We start from the raw sequence: 18,014 nt of genomic DNA, 5'->3' as shown, positions 1-18,014 counted from the left end.
GAAGGTTCTATTTATGCTTGTCATTTATATTTTTGTTTGCCGTTGTTTTGTGCTAACCTCCACTCCAAAAAACTGTTTTTGTTTTCGCTCCTTCCTTTGAAATGCACGTCTGCCTTCAGCTCAGTCTGAGAAATGTTTATTGAACTTAAACGCCAATCTGTGGCGGTGTTACACAGATGGAGAGGAGGGACATTCTGAGAAAGGAAGGAGGAGGAGAGGTGGAGAATACACAGTGAGCTAATGTTTAGAGAAGCGGAGCATCCCTTGCTTCCCAGCCAAATTAAAAGGTCACGCACAGAAAACTTGTAGGCATTTTCTATTACAGCGTACTAAATGGCTCCAGCACTGTATCACATTAGCGAGGTCACTTTCTGAGGAACTAGAGCAGTGGTAGTCTTTTTGTAGTGTGTTCATTAGACGGACAAATGAATAGGAGGAGGAGAAGCGGGGGGAGACGACGAAAGATGGAGAGATGAGAGAGGAGTCGTCTACCTGTCTGTCGCTCCTCTCCTCGAGGTGTCCGATGACCTTATAGTCACCCTGAGGAGCGAGAAGAGAGGGTGAGTGCAGGCTGGGATACAAACGCACAGAAATCTATCACCGACAGCACGCTGTGCGCACTCAAACACATTCAATATAAATATGAACTAACTTTTAGGACTGATTCAATTCCGACCTGCATTGGTTAAAGTTTACTTTGTGCATCCCTTTGAAAAAAAAATGGTTGCTCTGGTGTGCTTGCAGGACAAAATGTCCTCGTCAAAAAAAGAAACGCCATGAAATTATACATTAGTACTATTTTCCAATTTTAATGACATAACGGAATGAATTTTCTGTGTCCTAAATGCGGGAAAAGATCATGTATTTTCCCCACAGGGCAAACAGGGGAAAATTACTCAATCAAGTGTCAAATTGTAAAAAAAATAAATAACAGAGCTCTAGATTGAAAGAGTGGTATAATAAAATGCACAATTTAATACTGTAATGGCTGTGGGGTCAAAAAATGTGGTTTAAATTTGGACGTTTCAGAGTCAGAGTCTGTATTTTCTCTACAGTTTGTTATTGAATTATTATAAGAGCTGAGGTTGAACGTTCAACATTTTATAAATTTAAACTTGCATCAATTCATAAAAGATGCATTAACACCAGCCATAATTATCATAAACTTTGTGAATTGTTAAAAAAAAAAAAAAAAATGCTACACCACAAGAGATAAAACATCAACTTGCAGAGATTTAACAACCTGCTTCAGCCCGTGAATACGTCACTACATTTCTTTAAGGACATCTTGTCATAATCACATCATGACAATGCAGTTGAGAGCCGGGATTGTTATGAGCCCCCTTCCTAGTTTGGGCCTCTAATTGAAGACAGCTCCAATATTAGCGTCAGCAGCTGAAAAGGTCTTTCTTCCATTCTAATTGTTTGGCCTCACGGCTGCAGAAGACAATACCTGTCGTACACAAATATAATATGCAGGAACGCAACGAAGCTTCGTTTGTAACTGCTTTTTTTCGAGCAAGCTTCTGTTCTCTGCTAATTGAATACTGCAGCGAAATAAACTGAAACCGTCTGCTGGGAATTCCCGACCTCACACTTACATCGTGCAGAGGGAAGGCGGCGTCGTACACTCCTTTAGCGATCAACGTGCTGATGCCTGGGAAAGAGAGGGAGAGAGAGAGCAGAGACATTATAGACAACCATATTTAGTGCCTTTCCTCCTTATGCCTTGTCACCCCGGACCATCATTGAATCCTTCATGTAGCTTTTCATTTTACATTCTAATCATGTACGGTTACTAGTGGAAGGAAAGGGATGATGGGAAACAACCTGAATTAGTCTGGAAGCTTCAGTGGTAGAAATCCAAACAGCCGGTGAAGGAATAGTTGAGTCACCGGCATTAAGGAGCGAGTTTACACCACATGTGCACCAGGATGAGGCGTGAACTGTTACTTACATCTAGCACCGCAACACTGCTCTCTGTGTGCGGCGCAGACAAGAGGCCGCGCACCGGTTTAACTCTGCCTCTCGGTGTCGGGGCGCGCTGGGATTTTGATTACGTAGGTGCCGCTTTTAGGCTTTTGGCAAGTGTTCATGTGTGGTTTGGCCTGACCTGCGACTGTCAAGCTGACACGTCAGAGGACCTGGCACACGCAACCGGCTCTTCCATCAAAGCGATTAATCAATTAGTTATCGGTGCCTCAAAAAGAGGGCGGAACTGGGATTATTGCAGTGATTGGCTGTTAATGAAACTCACAACACGCGATACAAACGTTCTGCTCACTCAACCGGCGAGATGCGACCACAACATCCCAGAGGCGCCTCGCTTCAATCTCCGCCTGACCCAGGAAGTGTGACCCACTTGTAGAGGAGATGGATAGAGATGCAGGGCGTGGGCTGTGTGTGTGTGTGTGTGTGTGTGTGTGTGTGTGTGTGTGTGTCAAAATGTATACACCAATAATGAACAGGCAAGAGCAAAATAGAGGTTAAGGAGATGCAACTCATTTTCTCCCCCCTTCCTCCCCTGCAGCACTGCCAGGACCCTCTGGCTCAGCCCTTCTGCCAGGGTGGGACCGCCAAACAGACATATGGTGGACACAGGAAATGAAACGGGTGAATGTTCATTTCTAAATGGGACTGGTGGGCCATAGGCAGTTGTTCTCTGCATTTAATACAAATAAATAAATATATATATAAGCGGTGTTGCTTCAAACAAAAACAAATTAGAGTTCCCTCCAACATCCAGTTGGATTTACCCCGCACTGTCACAGTTAAAAATGTAACACAAGCGTCCCAATGCACCTGGTTTTAATCTTACCCTTAAAAAGGACAAAACCTGCGCTTTTTACTTGACCACAATCTATCTGCTGATCGAGATGTTGTTCATTCTCTGTGATTCAACTATCACCCAACATAGAGTTGAGATTTTAATTTACCATGCTGTCGTCCCCCAAAAACACTGACCAACCAGAGCAGGCTGGGCTTAAAGAGACAGGCGCAAAAACACAGCGTTTCAGGAAAAGAGTGAATACAGGTATATTCAGACCTACAGTGTGAGAAATGTAATGTGTTTCATGAACCATGTTCGAGTAGAAACCCCTAAAGATAGTCGGTAACACTGGGCTATTGCTGGTTCCTTCGGGTTTAAAACACTCCGGACCAATCATATCAGATCTGGAATGGGGTTCAGCTCATGTCATTCATCTAAACACTGACCAAGTCAAGAGGAACCGTACATATCAATGTACCCCACAAACACATACACTGTTTGGCCCATGAACTATTTGGCATCCTTACCTATGGTTTGACAGGATCGTACACACACTGTCCGCCTCAGGATCTCATATACCTAAGACAGATGTGAGAATATCAGACTGGGGCTGCAAGCGAATCCTGGACAAACATCGAGGAGAATCAGATTAAAATCCGGACGAACACTCACTATTCGGCCCCTTGTGGCGTTGTCGAAGAATGCGTCTTTAGATGTGATGTTGTATCTGAAAGAAACACAGCCAATGAATACAACTAATAAAGAAACTTCGTGCACGTGGGCACTTTCTGTTTGTACATCTTTACATCCTTGTATTTATGTAGCGTACCACATGCAAACATGCGCATATCAGAAATAATGTTATCATTCAATGGAACAGTGGTTACTGGATCTTATTTCGCCAAATAACACTGAATCTAAGTTCTCAGTTTTTAAGATAATTAACCTGCCAGTTATTCTTTCAAAAGTCACATAGTTTCACTTTAAAATGTGATGAGTTTGGCAAAAGAGTTGATTTTGTGTGTGTGTGTGTGTGTGTGTGTGTGTGTGTGTGTGTGTGTGTGTGTGTGTGTGTGTGTGTGCGTGTGTCTCACAGGTGGAGCTTGTCCCTGGAGAAGCAGTGTGTGAGAAATTTGGTGCGTTCTTGTTCCTGATGTGGTACTTTAGGCTGGAATGGGTGGTTCATCTTCCTCCACACTGTGCTCATACTGGACCCGAAACCACTCTCCTCTTTCAGCTCGTAACTCTGACGGGACACACAACACAGAGTCAGTTCACCAGTTGCACGTGTCGACCTCTCAAGTGCCTTCGCGATTCTGAAGAGAATACATCTTTGGGCAAATTGAGTGTCTCTGTAGAACTATTGATGTCCGTCTGTTCTGTCCACATAAATAATTAGAATATAGCAGCAAAGAGCTACTTAACATGTAGCCAATCAGATCTCACCGTCTTGGTCGGGACTTTAATCTTGAGAAACTCGGCCTCCCGACACAGTACGGGCCAGGGCGCGTGTAGACGAGTGAAGCTGGGGCCGTGGTTCTTTAACTGAAAAACAAGAAAAACTTCATGTAAAAGATACAATATATTGTTTGAATTTAATGCAGCGTGGAACCTTCAGGGATGGAGTAGGTCAGACTCAGTGGGCAAGTTCAGGGGCCTTTCATATGCTGCTTTTTTCATAAAAACTGACACGAACAAATCGAACGGTAACGGCGACGTGTGAACAGCTCTTAATTCTACAGTATATGTACATCTCTATATAGATTGAGATCTGTACATATCCGAGGCACTGAATTTTGCTGTAAACGTTTATGTTTTGAGAAATAAACTACATTGTTTGGGCTGAAACAACCTGCAGTCTCACCAGACCATCTGTCAGCACTGCTTTGCGGTTCAATACAGCCCACAGACCTCAGTGTGTGTGTTGGACCTCTGCAGCTGGAACTCGACATGCGGGACTTTACAGCTGAACCATCAGGCTGACCCACTCAATCGCTTTGGCTAACCAGTTTGGCCAGCAGCATTACTGGTGTTTATAAAAGATAGATGAAGCTTCTGTTCCTGAGGCAAAGCCTGGAGCTGTTTTCTCTTGCAGCCTGTTCCTGACACATTGGAGGCTTTTTATTTATTTATTTACTTTATGTTACCAATCATCATCTCCACCAAACAGAGAGAATGTATTTACTGTATGTCAAATAAAAATCCTGACTCATCTAGCTTGTCCTGCTAATGAGTCACGGGCCAGTTGCCCACACTGCAATGATCATTTAAACATTAAGATGCATTAACAAAATGTGATAATTAGGGGCTCCAGATAGCGCCGAAAAGTAGGTGATTGAATTATGAATATCAGTGCATTAACAAACCCAATTCTGAGGAGACCGCAGTCAAATAAAAGAGTGGTGATTGTGAGCAGTAGTGAAAACCAAAATCCACACGGCAGCCGTGACCGAGCAGTGTGAGTTAGGGTGTAGAACCAGAAATGAGAGAGAGCCAGCGGGGACGACAGCCAGGTAACCTTACCCTCCTCAGACCCCCGTCAGCTCCTGCTCGAGGGGAGGGAGGGGTGAAAAGAGAAAGGTGGAAACCTGAAACGATTCCCTTTCTCCTCTCTCGACTCCTACTCTCCTAAGATCTTTCACTCCCCCTCACCACATTGCGGTACCTTCTGCTACCCGCTAGACGCCGTCTCACTGACTGATTGACTGACTGGCTGACTCACTAACTGTCACTCTTGCTCCTCTTAGATTTCATTATCTTTCCCCCCTCACGCACAACCACACCATCCTTTGTCCTGCTCGGGGACACGACGGAGCGTTAAGCCACCTGAGCTTTAGCCCCCTTTTTTAATAAAAATAGATTTGGTTTGGTTTTTTGTGTCCACAAAATGGTGCAAATCCGTGGATTAAGGAGGTCATTCTTTAACCAAAAGGTCAGAGGTTCAATCCCGGGCTCCTACTGTCTACAAGTCACGGTGTCTCTGAACCCAAAGTAGCCTCTCCTGCTAAATGCTTAGGAAAGTTTAAAAACAGAGATTACATTGTTTGGCTCTGCCTCTATCTCTGCAGCCAAAAGTCTGTTCTACCAATCCAGAATTGAATCCTCTTTCTCAAACCCCATAAAACTCTTCTCTATTTTTTCCAACCTCCTTGGCGTTGGCGTTATTAGCACACGCTCTAACCATCCCACACACACAGTCCCGAGAAGTGGGTTAATCACACAATAAGCCACCTGTGTAGACGCTTTAAACTGGAAATGATCAGATGGTCTTGATGGTGTGGATCCAGCCTGAGCTCCACCTGCAGGTTGGATGGGCCCTGTGGTGATGTAATGTAATGTAATGTATGAATGAATGTAACTATGTGTATATGACAAATTGTATTAAGTTAGTTTAATGTTTTTTTACTTTAAGAACAACTGCCTCAAGTCTCATAATCCTGCCTGCACTGCCATCGAGTGGTAACCCCCTGTGCATCCATGAAGTAGTGTGGCACTATAGTACCATGGCTGTGGTAGAGCAGGATACGCCCATCTGTGTCGGTGTTGGGTGTGGTTAGAGTTTGAAGAGGCTTGCACCATTCTACCCACAGATGCCGGCGCACCAATGGGTACATCCCATGTCTCTTAATTGTCGTTTTACTCGCACCTCGCTTGGACAGGAAGTTGTTCTGTGCCACCATATTGACGGCCGTCCCAAAGCTCTTTTTCCTGCTCCGAGAAGCGAGGAGGGATCTTAGAGGAAACATGAGCGAGGACACACAAGAGCAGGCTTCCAGGAAGTGGTTTAACGCTCGACACGCCCCTCATTGTTTATCAGTTATTTGATTGGACTGATCGCTGCAGTTTCATACCAGAGTGAAGACGGATCACAGATTAAACTCAAGTTATATATTAGAACCATCTGGTTAAAATTACATTGTAGGTCTGAACAACAAAAGGACCACAAACAACTTTCTTAATTTATTAGAAATACTTGTCTTTTCTTGCTCTGTTATTTCCCCCTCAATAACATTTATTATGGATATAATTAAAATCAGAGAAAGCTGGAGAGGAAACACATTTTACATCATTTATCGCCCTTTCCATTGAGTCACGTGAGGCTGATCATTCCTGAGTGTTGGGTTTGATGAGTTATATAATTTAAGTTTAACCTGAAACATTTAGCCTAATAAATAAAAAGATAAAAAAAGAGAAACCATAATCATATTCTGGGTTATTTTATAATGATGTCACAATCAGAATTTCAAAACATACAGACGCAAATAATTTGCATTCCACGGGTAGAAATTGGCCCTGCACGTATAAGCAGGACACAGAACACAGTATAAATACCACACACTTAATGTGTATAAATACCACACATTGTGTATAAATACCACACATTGTGCACATAAATACTCAATGCAGTTTGTATAACAGACTACAAAGAGAAAACATCTCCACTCTGACAGTGATGTCTTTATTAGTATAAGTAGTAGGTTAACACCATTAAATCAACTAAAAACATTATACGATCATTTTTATCAATATTTTAAGTGTAGAAGTTTGAAAAGACCCAAGTGAGGGTAAAGGGGATGCAATTAAGAGACAAAGTCTTTGCCGTGTTGTTTGAGCTACTGGTAAAACAATGAAAAAACGATCCAGGAAGTCCAGCTGGAGTTGCAAATGAATGCGTTAGTAGAAAAGGTTGAACGATGCATCGATTTATATATATACACATACAGAATACAGAATATACATATATACATCCATCCATCCATCCATTTTCAATACCGCTTATCCTCATTAGAGTCGCGGGGGCGCTGGAGCCTATCCCAGCTGACATAGGGCGAAGGCAGGGGACACCCTGGACAGGCCGCCAGTCCATCGAGGGCACATATATACAATCTATCTATATATCAATCCATCTATATATATATATATATAGATAGATTCAATTAATCCAACGTCATCGTTGCAAAGTGAAAACATCAATTCGTATCATCTTTAAGATTCAAACTGAATCGGAATAGTACTATAGCAGACTATGCAGATCAGCAAATATTGCAACATACAGCATTTACATTATAAAGTAAACTACCAGGAGTGTGAGCTTGCATGTATTTGATTGGCCAATGCTGTGCCTTGGCGGATGAGCCAGGTTCAGGGCTCACGGTGGTTCGACGTCAAAGAATAGATCATTGCCAAATTAACCATTCATCCTAATATAATTATTGCTAACACACAAAACCACGGAAAATACAACTGCTGAACTGTATCTCACACAAGTGGTATTTAGAGTGTTTCTCCAAATTAGACTACACGTTCCCAGAAGCCCTGTTGCTTGCCTTCTTTCTGAAGAACACACACAAGTTGGACGTTCATTGTATATTGGCTCATCAGCCCCCTCCATCAGCTGCAATCACCAAAATCTGATCTGATCGAGAAGAAAACTGACAGCTGACTTCCTGATGCTCATTGTAATCACAAAATTAACACGTTAGCCATTATTCATTTATGTAGTGTTTCGCATCTCCACCTCCTCGCTTATTTGCACCCACCTCCAACCTCCATTATATTCTACCTACTTGTTCACATCCACTTCTCTGCTCTCTCGCCCCCTTTTTTTCTTGCTCTTCCTCCGCCCCTCCCTTCATCTTTATCGCTCCATCAAAAAGCAGAGGATATAAATACCTTTCAGCCTGGAAAAGGTTAATTAGTAGAGGGATTTCCAATTAGCTCTTTATATCTCTGTAGGGGGGGGGTGAACTAGGACGCAGCTGGGGGCGTCTTTGGTGGTGGTGGGCATCAAATATGAGAAGGTGATCGGCTCGGGCGGCAACAGGTTTCTGCTTTAGAGAACAGAACACACTGAAAAGTAAGAACCAAAATGTAACTTGATAAGATTTTGGGCACATCCCTATTACGTGGGGTTTGGAGTTGCCATAGTGACAATAATGCTTCCACTTCAAAAACACATCTTTCTGTTGCCTTTTAGTAAATGAATAGCTTGCTGTGAAGGAGCTCTATCTTGGAACTGGAGCAACGGGGCACGCATCTCCCCGCAAAGTCCAGGCTCATGTTACAAACAGTGCATTGGAAAATACTACACTATAAACTATGATATCCATGCCCTTCGTCAATAAGACAATGGATGGCTCATCGTGTGGGTGGCAAAAATAGATAAAATCACATAATATATAATGTAATTCTGTATAACGGTACTTATCATGACAAGAAATAGTTTACAATAACGTACCTTCCTTCATAACATTTGATCATGTTTATAATAACATTAATTATTTGGAACTTCCGAACAAAAAAAAAAAGTATTAAGGTTCCTCAGAACAATTATTTCTTCAAACATATTTGTGCATCATAAAGAAAGAACACAATCAGGTGTGGTACACACAGAGGAGTGTGCTGCTGCTCCTCCTCCTCCTCCTCTTCCTCCTGCTCCTCCTGCTCCTGCTCCTCCTGCTTCTGCTCCTCCTCCTCCTCCTCCTCCTCCTCCTCCTGCTCCTGTTCCTGCTCCTGCTCCTCCTCCTTCTAGTTAATGAATTAGTGGGGAGAGAATCCCTCTCTCCTGCTCGTTCTGTTTCCCAAGCCCCCGACAGACCGAGCTCTACAAGAGGTCCCAGCTCCGCTACTCGAATTAACAACTCGCCTGGATTTAATCAAAAGTCTTCTGCCAGGGGAGGTCCCTCAGAGATCGAAGGTCAACTCAATAATCCTCAGACACAGTCAACAAGTTTGACATTTACACTCTTTTTTTCCCCCATCATCCAATTAACTCTGAAGTCAAACAGGTTGGACACGAGGACGAGAAGTTAGTTCACACACAGTACAACACCCACATTAATGGAAATAATTAATGCTCTAAGAACTTGAATATGTTTAAGATATTTATGTATTCAAAATGATGCTGCTTTGTATGGAATTATTATCTTAAATTATTTAATCAAGCAGTGAAACACATGGTGAGCTCAAACTCTATGTCAATATAACACATTATGAATTAATAATTAATACTACTGCAGTGCTGCTGCTATGCTAAACAATGGTTAAATAGTAAGTACTGACTATAGACAAATGACACAATATCAGAACGTCATGATCTTTGTTGATCTGGTCGTTATGAAAAGCTGAATGGTTGGTTCATTCAGTGCCATATTTTCAAGGAGACCAAACTGAGGAGTCCTATTCAAATATGCAGAATCTATTTAAATGCTAAATAATAGATTTGGGTGGAGTAAGATGGAAGTGATGTAAAGTGAGATTTGGGGTTTGTCATTCAATTCCAGACCCACAAACAATGTCAACCAGGATCTTAGATTAACAATAATCCCTCAACAAGTACCACAAGGTCGCTACTCTCCTGTCTGTGATGTGAATTAATTTATTTCAAATAAGTGGAAGGAATCTGTTCGCACTGCATCATTATGGTCCTATTCTTTTGGGGATGCTGGTGCCAAAAGTCTAAACAAAGTTACACAATTTAATTTGCGAACATCATTTTCTGATCCGCACGCTGACTACGGTAACAAAACATTGCATCACCCTTTTCTGATTATATCCTTGTGAGCGTTTAAGTGAGCGGCAAACCTACAGTTATTACCAGACAATGTTCCTTCTCTCAGCCGGCACTGCCTCCAACCTGCAATCTAGCCGATGCAAGGAGTGTAATTATGGTTGTCAGTCATCATGTAAGAGTACCCCTCCATGCAATTGAGGGATACTGGATCGCAAGTCTCCCCTCTTCATAGCGGCCGCGCTCGGCAGCAGATATGATCTCCTCCTCAAATCCATGAGACGAGATAAAGAGCCACCAGTCAGTCAGCTAATCTCATCCGGGCTTAAGCTCCGTCGCCACACTGTCAACAATCTGATTAATGCTAGCCCGCAGACCGCACACGCTGCCAACAGGCTGCCAGCCAGTGCACACACATGTCCGCACAGTCACATGTATTAAGTTAAACAGGCACACACACACACACGCACGCACGCACACAGCCTACCTATCCTGCATTAGAAGTGAAGAAAACTTTTCCTTGAACATTGTGAGCCCCTTGCTCACCAGCTTGTATCATTGTTTCTATTTCTAATACCTAATATTGGGGATTGGAATTACCAGTATCCCTAAACACCATCCGATCAGACCATCCCGCCCGGTCTGCTGCACATGTGCAAACTAGAATAACACCTGTGGCTGAACGCTCCTGTGCACCAGGGAGCCATTGAGCGGCCGGTGGGTCGGCAGACACCTGCTCTGCTGAACGACAGAGCTAACAGCTAACATGAACGGTGGTCGCGTTGAGTTACACTGGGATGCGTTTAAGCTCTATGCAGTAGAACATTTGCACCGGGGAAAGGTGAATTATAACCATCCATTATCCAAACCGCTTATCCCATTCAGGGGCTGGAGCCGGTCCCAGCTGACAGCCGGTTACATCATGATGTGTTCAAATGTAGTCGTGTAGTTCTGGGCGAGAAACCGGAATAAATAAAGTTGTTTGAAGGAGATGCTTTTACAGCAATATAAAATAGATATAAGAGGTGGAATTATGACACATATATATATATATATATATATATATATAATATATATATATATATATATATATATATATATATATACATATTAATATATATATATATATATATATATATATATATATATATATATACATATTATAAATATATATAATATAGGGATTATTTATTATTGCACTGGTATTGGTAATAGATCAGAACATCTCTATTAGAGATATAAAAATTCACAAAACTGCAAGACCATTTATTCCAGCTTCCAACAGCTGACATGAGAAACTCCTCAGTGTAGGAGCCAAAGTGCAGCGGTAGTTCATTTGGTAGCAAGTGGAACATAACTACATTTGAACAACTCTGGCAGTAAGCCTGCAGCACCCCTACCAGAGCATAGAGCTGGTGCCAAGCGCCTGTGCCAACCACACACACACACGCACGCACGCACGCACGCACAAGTAGTGGTTGCAACGTAACACACACTCACGGTGAAGCAATTCAAATGTCAAAACAAAATTACACGTTTCAGGCTTAATTAGTAAATCGATGCAAAGAGGTCAGCGCAGCAGCTGTGTTGGCACCAACCACCGGAATTTGAGTCTGGATTACAGGCCCTCACACCAAAATAAATACAATCCAAAACTGTATTTACATTTTTGTGAGAGGAAGTCATTCTTACTTGTAAAAAAAGATACAGACAAAATGTGTTTTTGAGATCAGCTCAACCAGAAGGTGTTTGTGGATGAAGGAACCCGGCTGAATGACTCACCAGACCTTTTCTCCATTGCTCAGGTTTGCAGGTGTGGTGCAGCCTGCACCAATTTATGCATGTGTGTGTTGCCCTGGATACAAGCTGTTTCTGACACAGGACTCTGCCATTCTTTCTTTCTTTTATTGTTATTATTCTGGGGTCGGTTTTTAGAAAGATTTGGTGTTGATGAAAAGAAATCCTGTCATGCAACTTTTGTTTGTCCAGTTTTACTTTGGCCATGTTTGACAACTTATGCTGCCACTATTCCCAAATATGCTATGTATAATTTTACCTTTGTGTTATGTCTGTATAATTTTAAATGTGGAAAAACTATAACTACATTTATTTATGGATTGATAGATCCAAGGGGTCTAAACCAGTCAAGAAGCCATCATGCAGATGTTTTTATGGATGCCTAATGCATTAAATTATAATTATATATATATATATATATATATATATATATATATATATATATATATATATATATATGCTCTGTTTTTAAAGACTTGTGTCTTCTTTGACATTGCGCAGGCACCTCGGGACTTTGCAGTTATTCAGAGGTAAAGTCCATTCTGATCTGTGGATCTGGCGGTGTTTAAACTCAACAGACATTTTGTGGGACATTTGCTTCTATGAAAATAAAGCTCTTTAGTACCTGGGAGGTTCTTGCAGGATTTGAGTTTTGATGAAAACCTTTTATGGAATTACCGAGATGATTATCTCGGTAATTCAGAAAAAGATAGCAGATTATTTTTGGAAGCATTTCTTTTTCTTGGAATTACAAAGATAATCAGCTCATTTATTCCTTTTTTTCCCTTTTTTTTCATCAAAACCGTTCTCAGAATTCCTGATAAAATCCTCTTGTTAATTCAGAAAAAGGGCAAAACAATGCATTTCATTCTGTATGTTTATGCCCTTTTATGGAGGATGTTTTAACCTTGTGCTCAGCACGTCATTTGGACTGACTCTGCAAAAAGAAGTCTGAAAAGTGAATTTTGAGTATAATTTGTGAACAAATTGACCCAGAAATTAGGTGTTAGTGGTACTATGGAATAACAGATCATATATAAATGATTTATGTGATCTGTTTTCACATTTAGGGTTGAGAGGAAATACTTTATTCATAAGCTTTAACCGAGTGGGCCTACCTGTGCATCAGATCATATTGATATACAGTAATGTGGAGGTTATGACACATTGTAGAGGTGTTGCTATTATTTTGTTCAACAGCAGCAAGACGTCTGAGGAAGGCAGAAAACGACGGTACATAAAACCTAAAACATGCATTTCAAAGTTGAATAGACACCTCCTCGTGACACTAGGCTCTTGCTGGCGTAATAGCCACCTTATATCCTTAACAACCCCTCGAGTGAGTCTCACCCACCTCTTTCCTCTACTGTACCATCTGAGCCAGGTTCCCATGTAGGCGCTCACCTTAAATAGCTCAAGACGGAGTTACATCAGATCCTGTGTCAGTGTTTATCTTGAAAATTCCTCTAAACCCATGCGTATCAAACTACAGGCTGCTGGTTAATGTCTGAAACTCCTGATTACTTCTCCAGGTATTGTGATCAAAAAGATCAACAACCTTGATTAAAAGACAATGCTTTTTCCAAACAGTTTACCATCTTTATCCACTGACAGACCAGCGAAGGAGCTAGTGGTTTTGTACATTTTTGACCATTATCTACTAATGTTCTATAGTTTACTTAAAACTGCCCCAATCAATGTTTTGGAATTTACAATATGACAAAAAAGAAATAACAAACGTGAAAATTGTCCACAGAGAATTATCACTCGACTCTTCAGTTCACCTCAGCTCTGTGGAGAGTTTTACTTCTTTCGGCTCATTGCAGTTGAAGCAGGTTTGAATGTTGAATGTTAGTTAATGTTATTGTGTTTGTTCATACTGCTTATTCCTATTGCATATATATTCATAATCTTTATGCAAATCTTATTCTCCTCATTGTATATTTTATTAGACTGTTACAAGTTGAGGCTGTCTGAACCTCAAACAGCAATAACAATAAACAATAAAAACCTTCAACCTTGTACATTGGACTTTTACATAAATACATTTAAATGGGCCTGCCTTCCAAATAACAACCGGTTTCAGACCAGGGTTGCTGATCAGTTGTTTTCCACAAAGATTTTAATTAAGATGCTAATTTAGATTTATTTTTCAAAAGATAGACCGACCCTCGTTAGCCGACCATTATCCGTTAACCGGGTCAACCAGGGGTGCTGTGGGTCAAATGCCTAACAAGCAGACCAGCAATAAGCGATGCACAAACAGGTTAAAGCCCTTCGTTATTATTGAACAGTATCTTCGGTGTCAGTTCAGTGCCTTGGAGAAGAGAAGAAGGGTAGGACATGGACGTTGGCGTGGCTATACAGGCACACTCACCTCTCTGTCTCTCTCTATCTCCAGGCCGGCCTCCAGCAAGTTGGCCTCAAATTCCTGCCTGATGAGATGCATCTCGTGATCTGCGGGCTCCGTTGGCTCGTTCCCTTCCACATCGCCGAACTCCATGAACACCTCGCCGACTCGCGCAGCCTCCCCTCCCAGTACGCTGCCCATTCTCCCGCCTGCCGCATCCGAGCCCGCCGAAGGGGGAAAGTTACCGTTGGAAACGATGGACAGCCTGTCGTGTGAGACTGAGGTGCTGGCACGAGATCGTATGGAGCCGTGCCGCCGCTGGTGGAAGACCAGGACGTAGTCAACTTTCCGCCTGCCGTCATTGAAGTAAAGGCCATCTCCGCTGCCCTGAGGGCTTGAAGGAGGGCCCACAACCTGAAGGAAGCCAAGAGAAAAATCAAAAGAGAATGTCAAATATACAGTAAGCTGAGCTGTTAGGTAGAGGAACTCTTCTGCTCGCATTAATCAATTCATGGCCTCACGACCAATCTAAAAATACATATTGTTTAAAGACAGCGTGCACAGGACCTCTACGCAGCAGCGGCGTTATGTAAGAACCGTTTGAATGAACTTAAACATCTACTGCACTGTCAGCACACGCAAACAGAAGTGGCTTTTGGCAGGTTCTCAAAAACACTGAAGTGAGAACCTTCAGCAGCAGAGTGGGCAGTCAGCTCACCTCTGGCAGTTTTATTCTTTATTTAGACAGAGAGAACGTAGAGAGGGAGACTAAACACGACGGACACAGGAGGCAACGCTCTATAGGCTCTGGGTATGATGAGAGGGTTTTTTAATACTTTCTAAGAGCAGGTTTCTTACTTATTGTTGTGCCTATATGCTAAGGTACATTCTACTCATTCTAGTCACAGCTATATATATCACATGCTAAGATAATAAATAACGCAACATCACTTACATAATTGGATGAATAAATAGTTGGGCACATGAGCTCAAGTTTCACACTAGCTTAGTGTTTCACTTATTCTGTCACTGTGCCGTAGCTCTGCCATTGATTGCGCCTTGCTGAACAGAATAAAATGCTAACGGAGGTGGCTTTAGTTATGCTTCCAAATCACTTTTTACATCATGCGGGAAAAATATCTTGCTTTCACCATGCAAGGACCAGCCACTTGGGGGCTGCAGAGACAAGTTGTAAACACAGCATTGACAAGTCATCCCCATGTGGTGAACGCGTAATCAAGCAGTTGCGTATGTATACAAGCGAAGAGTTATGAACATTAGTATTCGTTTAGAGCCGTGTTTCTGGCCACCTAGCAAACGCATGACCTATATTTACTTTCTTTTAGCTGTTTTTGGTCTCCACCGTGGTGTCATCTAACTTCCAAGGGAAAGCAAAGGAAATATCTGTTTCTTTAGTGGCTAAATGCTATGCTACGTTCACCAGCTAGTTTCTAACTGTCTGTATGCTGAGCAGCTGCTGAGCATGTAGTGTACGGTGGCTTTTTAGAGTTTTGAAAGCAGATGCTTTCTGGGGCCAAAAATGACGAATCATGAGTTGTGGGCAAGACAGCAAAACCTTAAGAACAATGTTATTCTGTAAAGCTGATAACTTTTCTGTTCTAAATATATTAATTCTTTGTAGTTTCATCTCAACGAGCCACCCCTTTCACAATTGTGACAGATTGTCATTTGAACCAGTTAGTGAAAAATGTCTGTTCCAAAACAAGTTGATACAACCTCTCACTATAGTGGTAGCTATGTAACTGACAAAGATTGAGAGTCCCAGCTTCAAGTCTTATATACCATCATGAATTATATCATACGAGTCATAGAAATATGGCAACATGCTTTGTTGCTTCCAATTCCACATTAGCTAAAATATGTAAAAGTCCCCTGGCACCCATGGTTTTCCCACACAGGTAATTGCATTTATTTACGGTAGACTGATTGGACCATTTCTAAGTCATGCACATACTTTGCCCGATTGATTTCTTCCTTGTACCCTTTGGGTAAAACAATTTAGCAATATTTGTACATGGGTTGTGCCTAAAACCATGACATATAGAGAAGGTATTGATGAAAATACTGTAGGCCCACTTGGTATTGAATATCATTATTTAATAACAACTCAGTGCATTAATCTATATATACCTATGTTTTACATGCTGCATTACAAAGTTCTCCGAGCAATAATGAAGTCAAGCCAGATGTCGCCTTACACATAAAATAATGATCCACAGTGAGGCATACAGCTTATACATTTTATTCTGGTATGGGATCAGTACTCGGTATCAACCCAACTCCCAAGTGTCGGAACCAGGACTGTAAAAGTTGGATCGGTGCATCCCTAATAAAGAGTGATGCAGAGATGACGTACTTTTGTAGGCCAGCCCCAGGAGTTAGCATCACACTGGTTCCCTCCACCAAAAAACCAAACGTTTATGATACTTACAAATGTCTGCAAGATAATCTTCACAAATAAACACCATTTTAATAACTTTTGAAGCGTTAACGCAATCCCCAAAAGTGAAAAAGCTAATGTTGGGCTATAAACGAACTACATGACGTGTTCGCGTGTAGCCACCTGTTAGCAACCGCCTTTTTACGACATGTAAAAGCTTCAAAATTGAGGGGTATTAACTTACGGATTTTGTGTCTTGGAAAAAAACATTAAAATCTCTTTGACTTGTGCTGACCACAGACCTTATTTTACCCGCCTAACCAAAAACCCATCGACTTTGGAGACTAAAGAACCAGAAGTACTCATTTCTAGGTTGTAGGACTCATTCCTGCAGTACTATTTACTAAGTTACATTTAATGTTTGCCATTTTAATAATAAACGTGGGAACCGAGGAGTGATTTTAGACAGTTTGATGACCTCTCATAATTCCCCGAATAGCTCCGCCCAAGTTGTATCATTTTGAATAACTTAGTAGGCCTACCTGTAATAAATGTGGAAACATCGCAGCAGTCCACTGTCAAGTACAATATTAACATCCACTGGAAGTTGTTGGAAGTTCTCGCCAGCGGATACAAACACATGTAGCTGGACTGCTAACTAGCACACACACAATGGCTGCTAACTAGCAACTTCTGGAACTTTCCTCAAAAGGTTTCTGTATGCTGCCGTTTCTTCATAAAAAACTACGTAAATGAGAATATTCCCAAATTGGTTTTACGCCTAGCGAATGTAGCCAGGTAGGTTCCCAGGTGCTCGTGTCGGTTAACAACATGTTACCTGGAGGAAGGTTGTAAATCTTTTACGGAACCTCACCTGTTTGATGACACCGCACACACATGTCGTCGTCGTCGTATACGTGGGGTCGAACAGTCTCACCAGTGGTAATTACAGAGACACTTTAAAGCGAGTTTACCCTAAACAGCACCGCGGAGTTTGCAACAATGTCGCCAAATGTAAAATGACTAAAAAGATGATGAAAAGTGGGTCGCGAGCGCCGAATGGTGACAAATAAAAGCTAATTAAACAAAGCACTCGTGTGAGGCGGCGGATGGATACTGCTGTACTTACGGGGGTCTTGTCTTCACGCGGAGAGATCTGCATGCTGTTGCGCTTTAAAGACCCACA

General features: G+C 41.8%; 1 protein-coding gene across 1 annotated transcript in view; it reads right to left on the bottom strand.

Moving 5' to 3' along the window:
* The window catches only part of ano2b (anoctamin 2b), a 54,771-nt gene extending 36,757 nt beyond the window's left edge, over positions 1 to 18,014 (bottom strand). The window contains exons 1-8 of the mRNA XM_034526197.1: positions 17,958 to 18,014; positions 14,455 to 14,841; positions 4,217 to 4,315; positions 3,865 to 4,016; positions 3,443 to 3,497; positions 3,298 to 3,349; positions 1,602 to 1,657; positions 493 to 540 (exon numbers count right to left, since the gene is read on the bottom strand). Coding sequence (XP_034382088.1) covers positions 493 to 540; positions 1,602 to 1,657; positions 3,298 to 3,349; positions 3,443 to 3,497; positions 3,865 to 4,016; positions 4,217 to 4,315; positions 14,455 to 14,841; positions 17,958 to 17,990 — 882 coding nt within the window. The 5' untranslated portion in view covers positions 17,991 to 18,014. The remainder of the gene's footprint in view (positions 1 to 492; positions 541 to 1,601; positions 1,658 to 3,297; positions 3,350 to 3,442; positions 3,498 to 3,864; positions 4,017 to 4,216; positions 4,316 to 14,454; positions 14,842 to 17,957) is intronic.

The sequence above is a fragment of the Cyclopterus lumpus genome, chromosome 23 (assembly GCF_009769545.1).
Source record: "Cyclopterus lumpus isolate fCycLum1 chromosome 23, fCycLum1.pri, whole genome shotgun sequence".
NCBI classification, from domain to species: domain Eukaryota; kingdom Metazoa; phylum Chordata; class Actinopteri; order Perciformes; family Cyclopteridae; genus Cyclopterus; species Cyclopterus lumpus.
The sequence above is the reverse complement of the archived record's forward strand: the minus strand, read 5'-3'. Positions and strand labels throughout refer to the sequence as shown.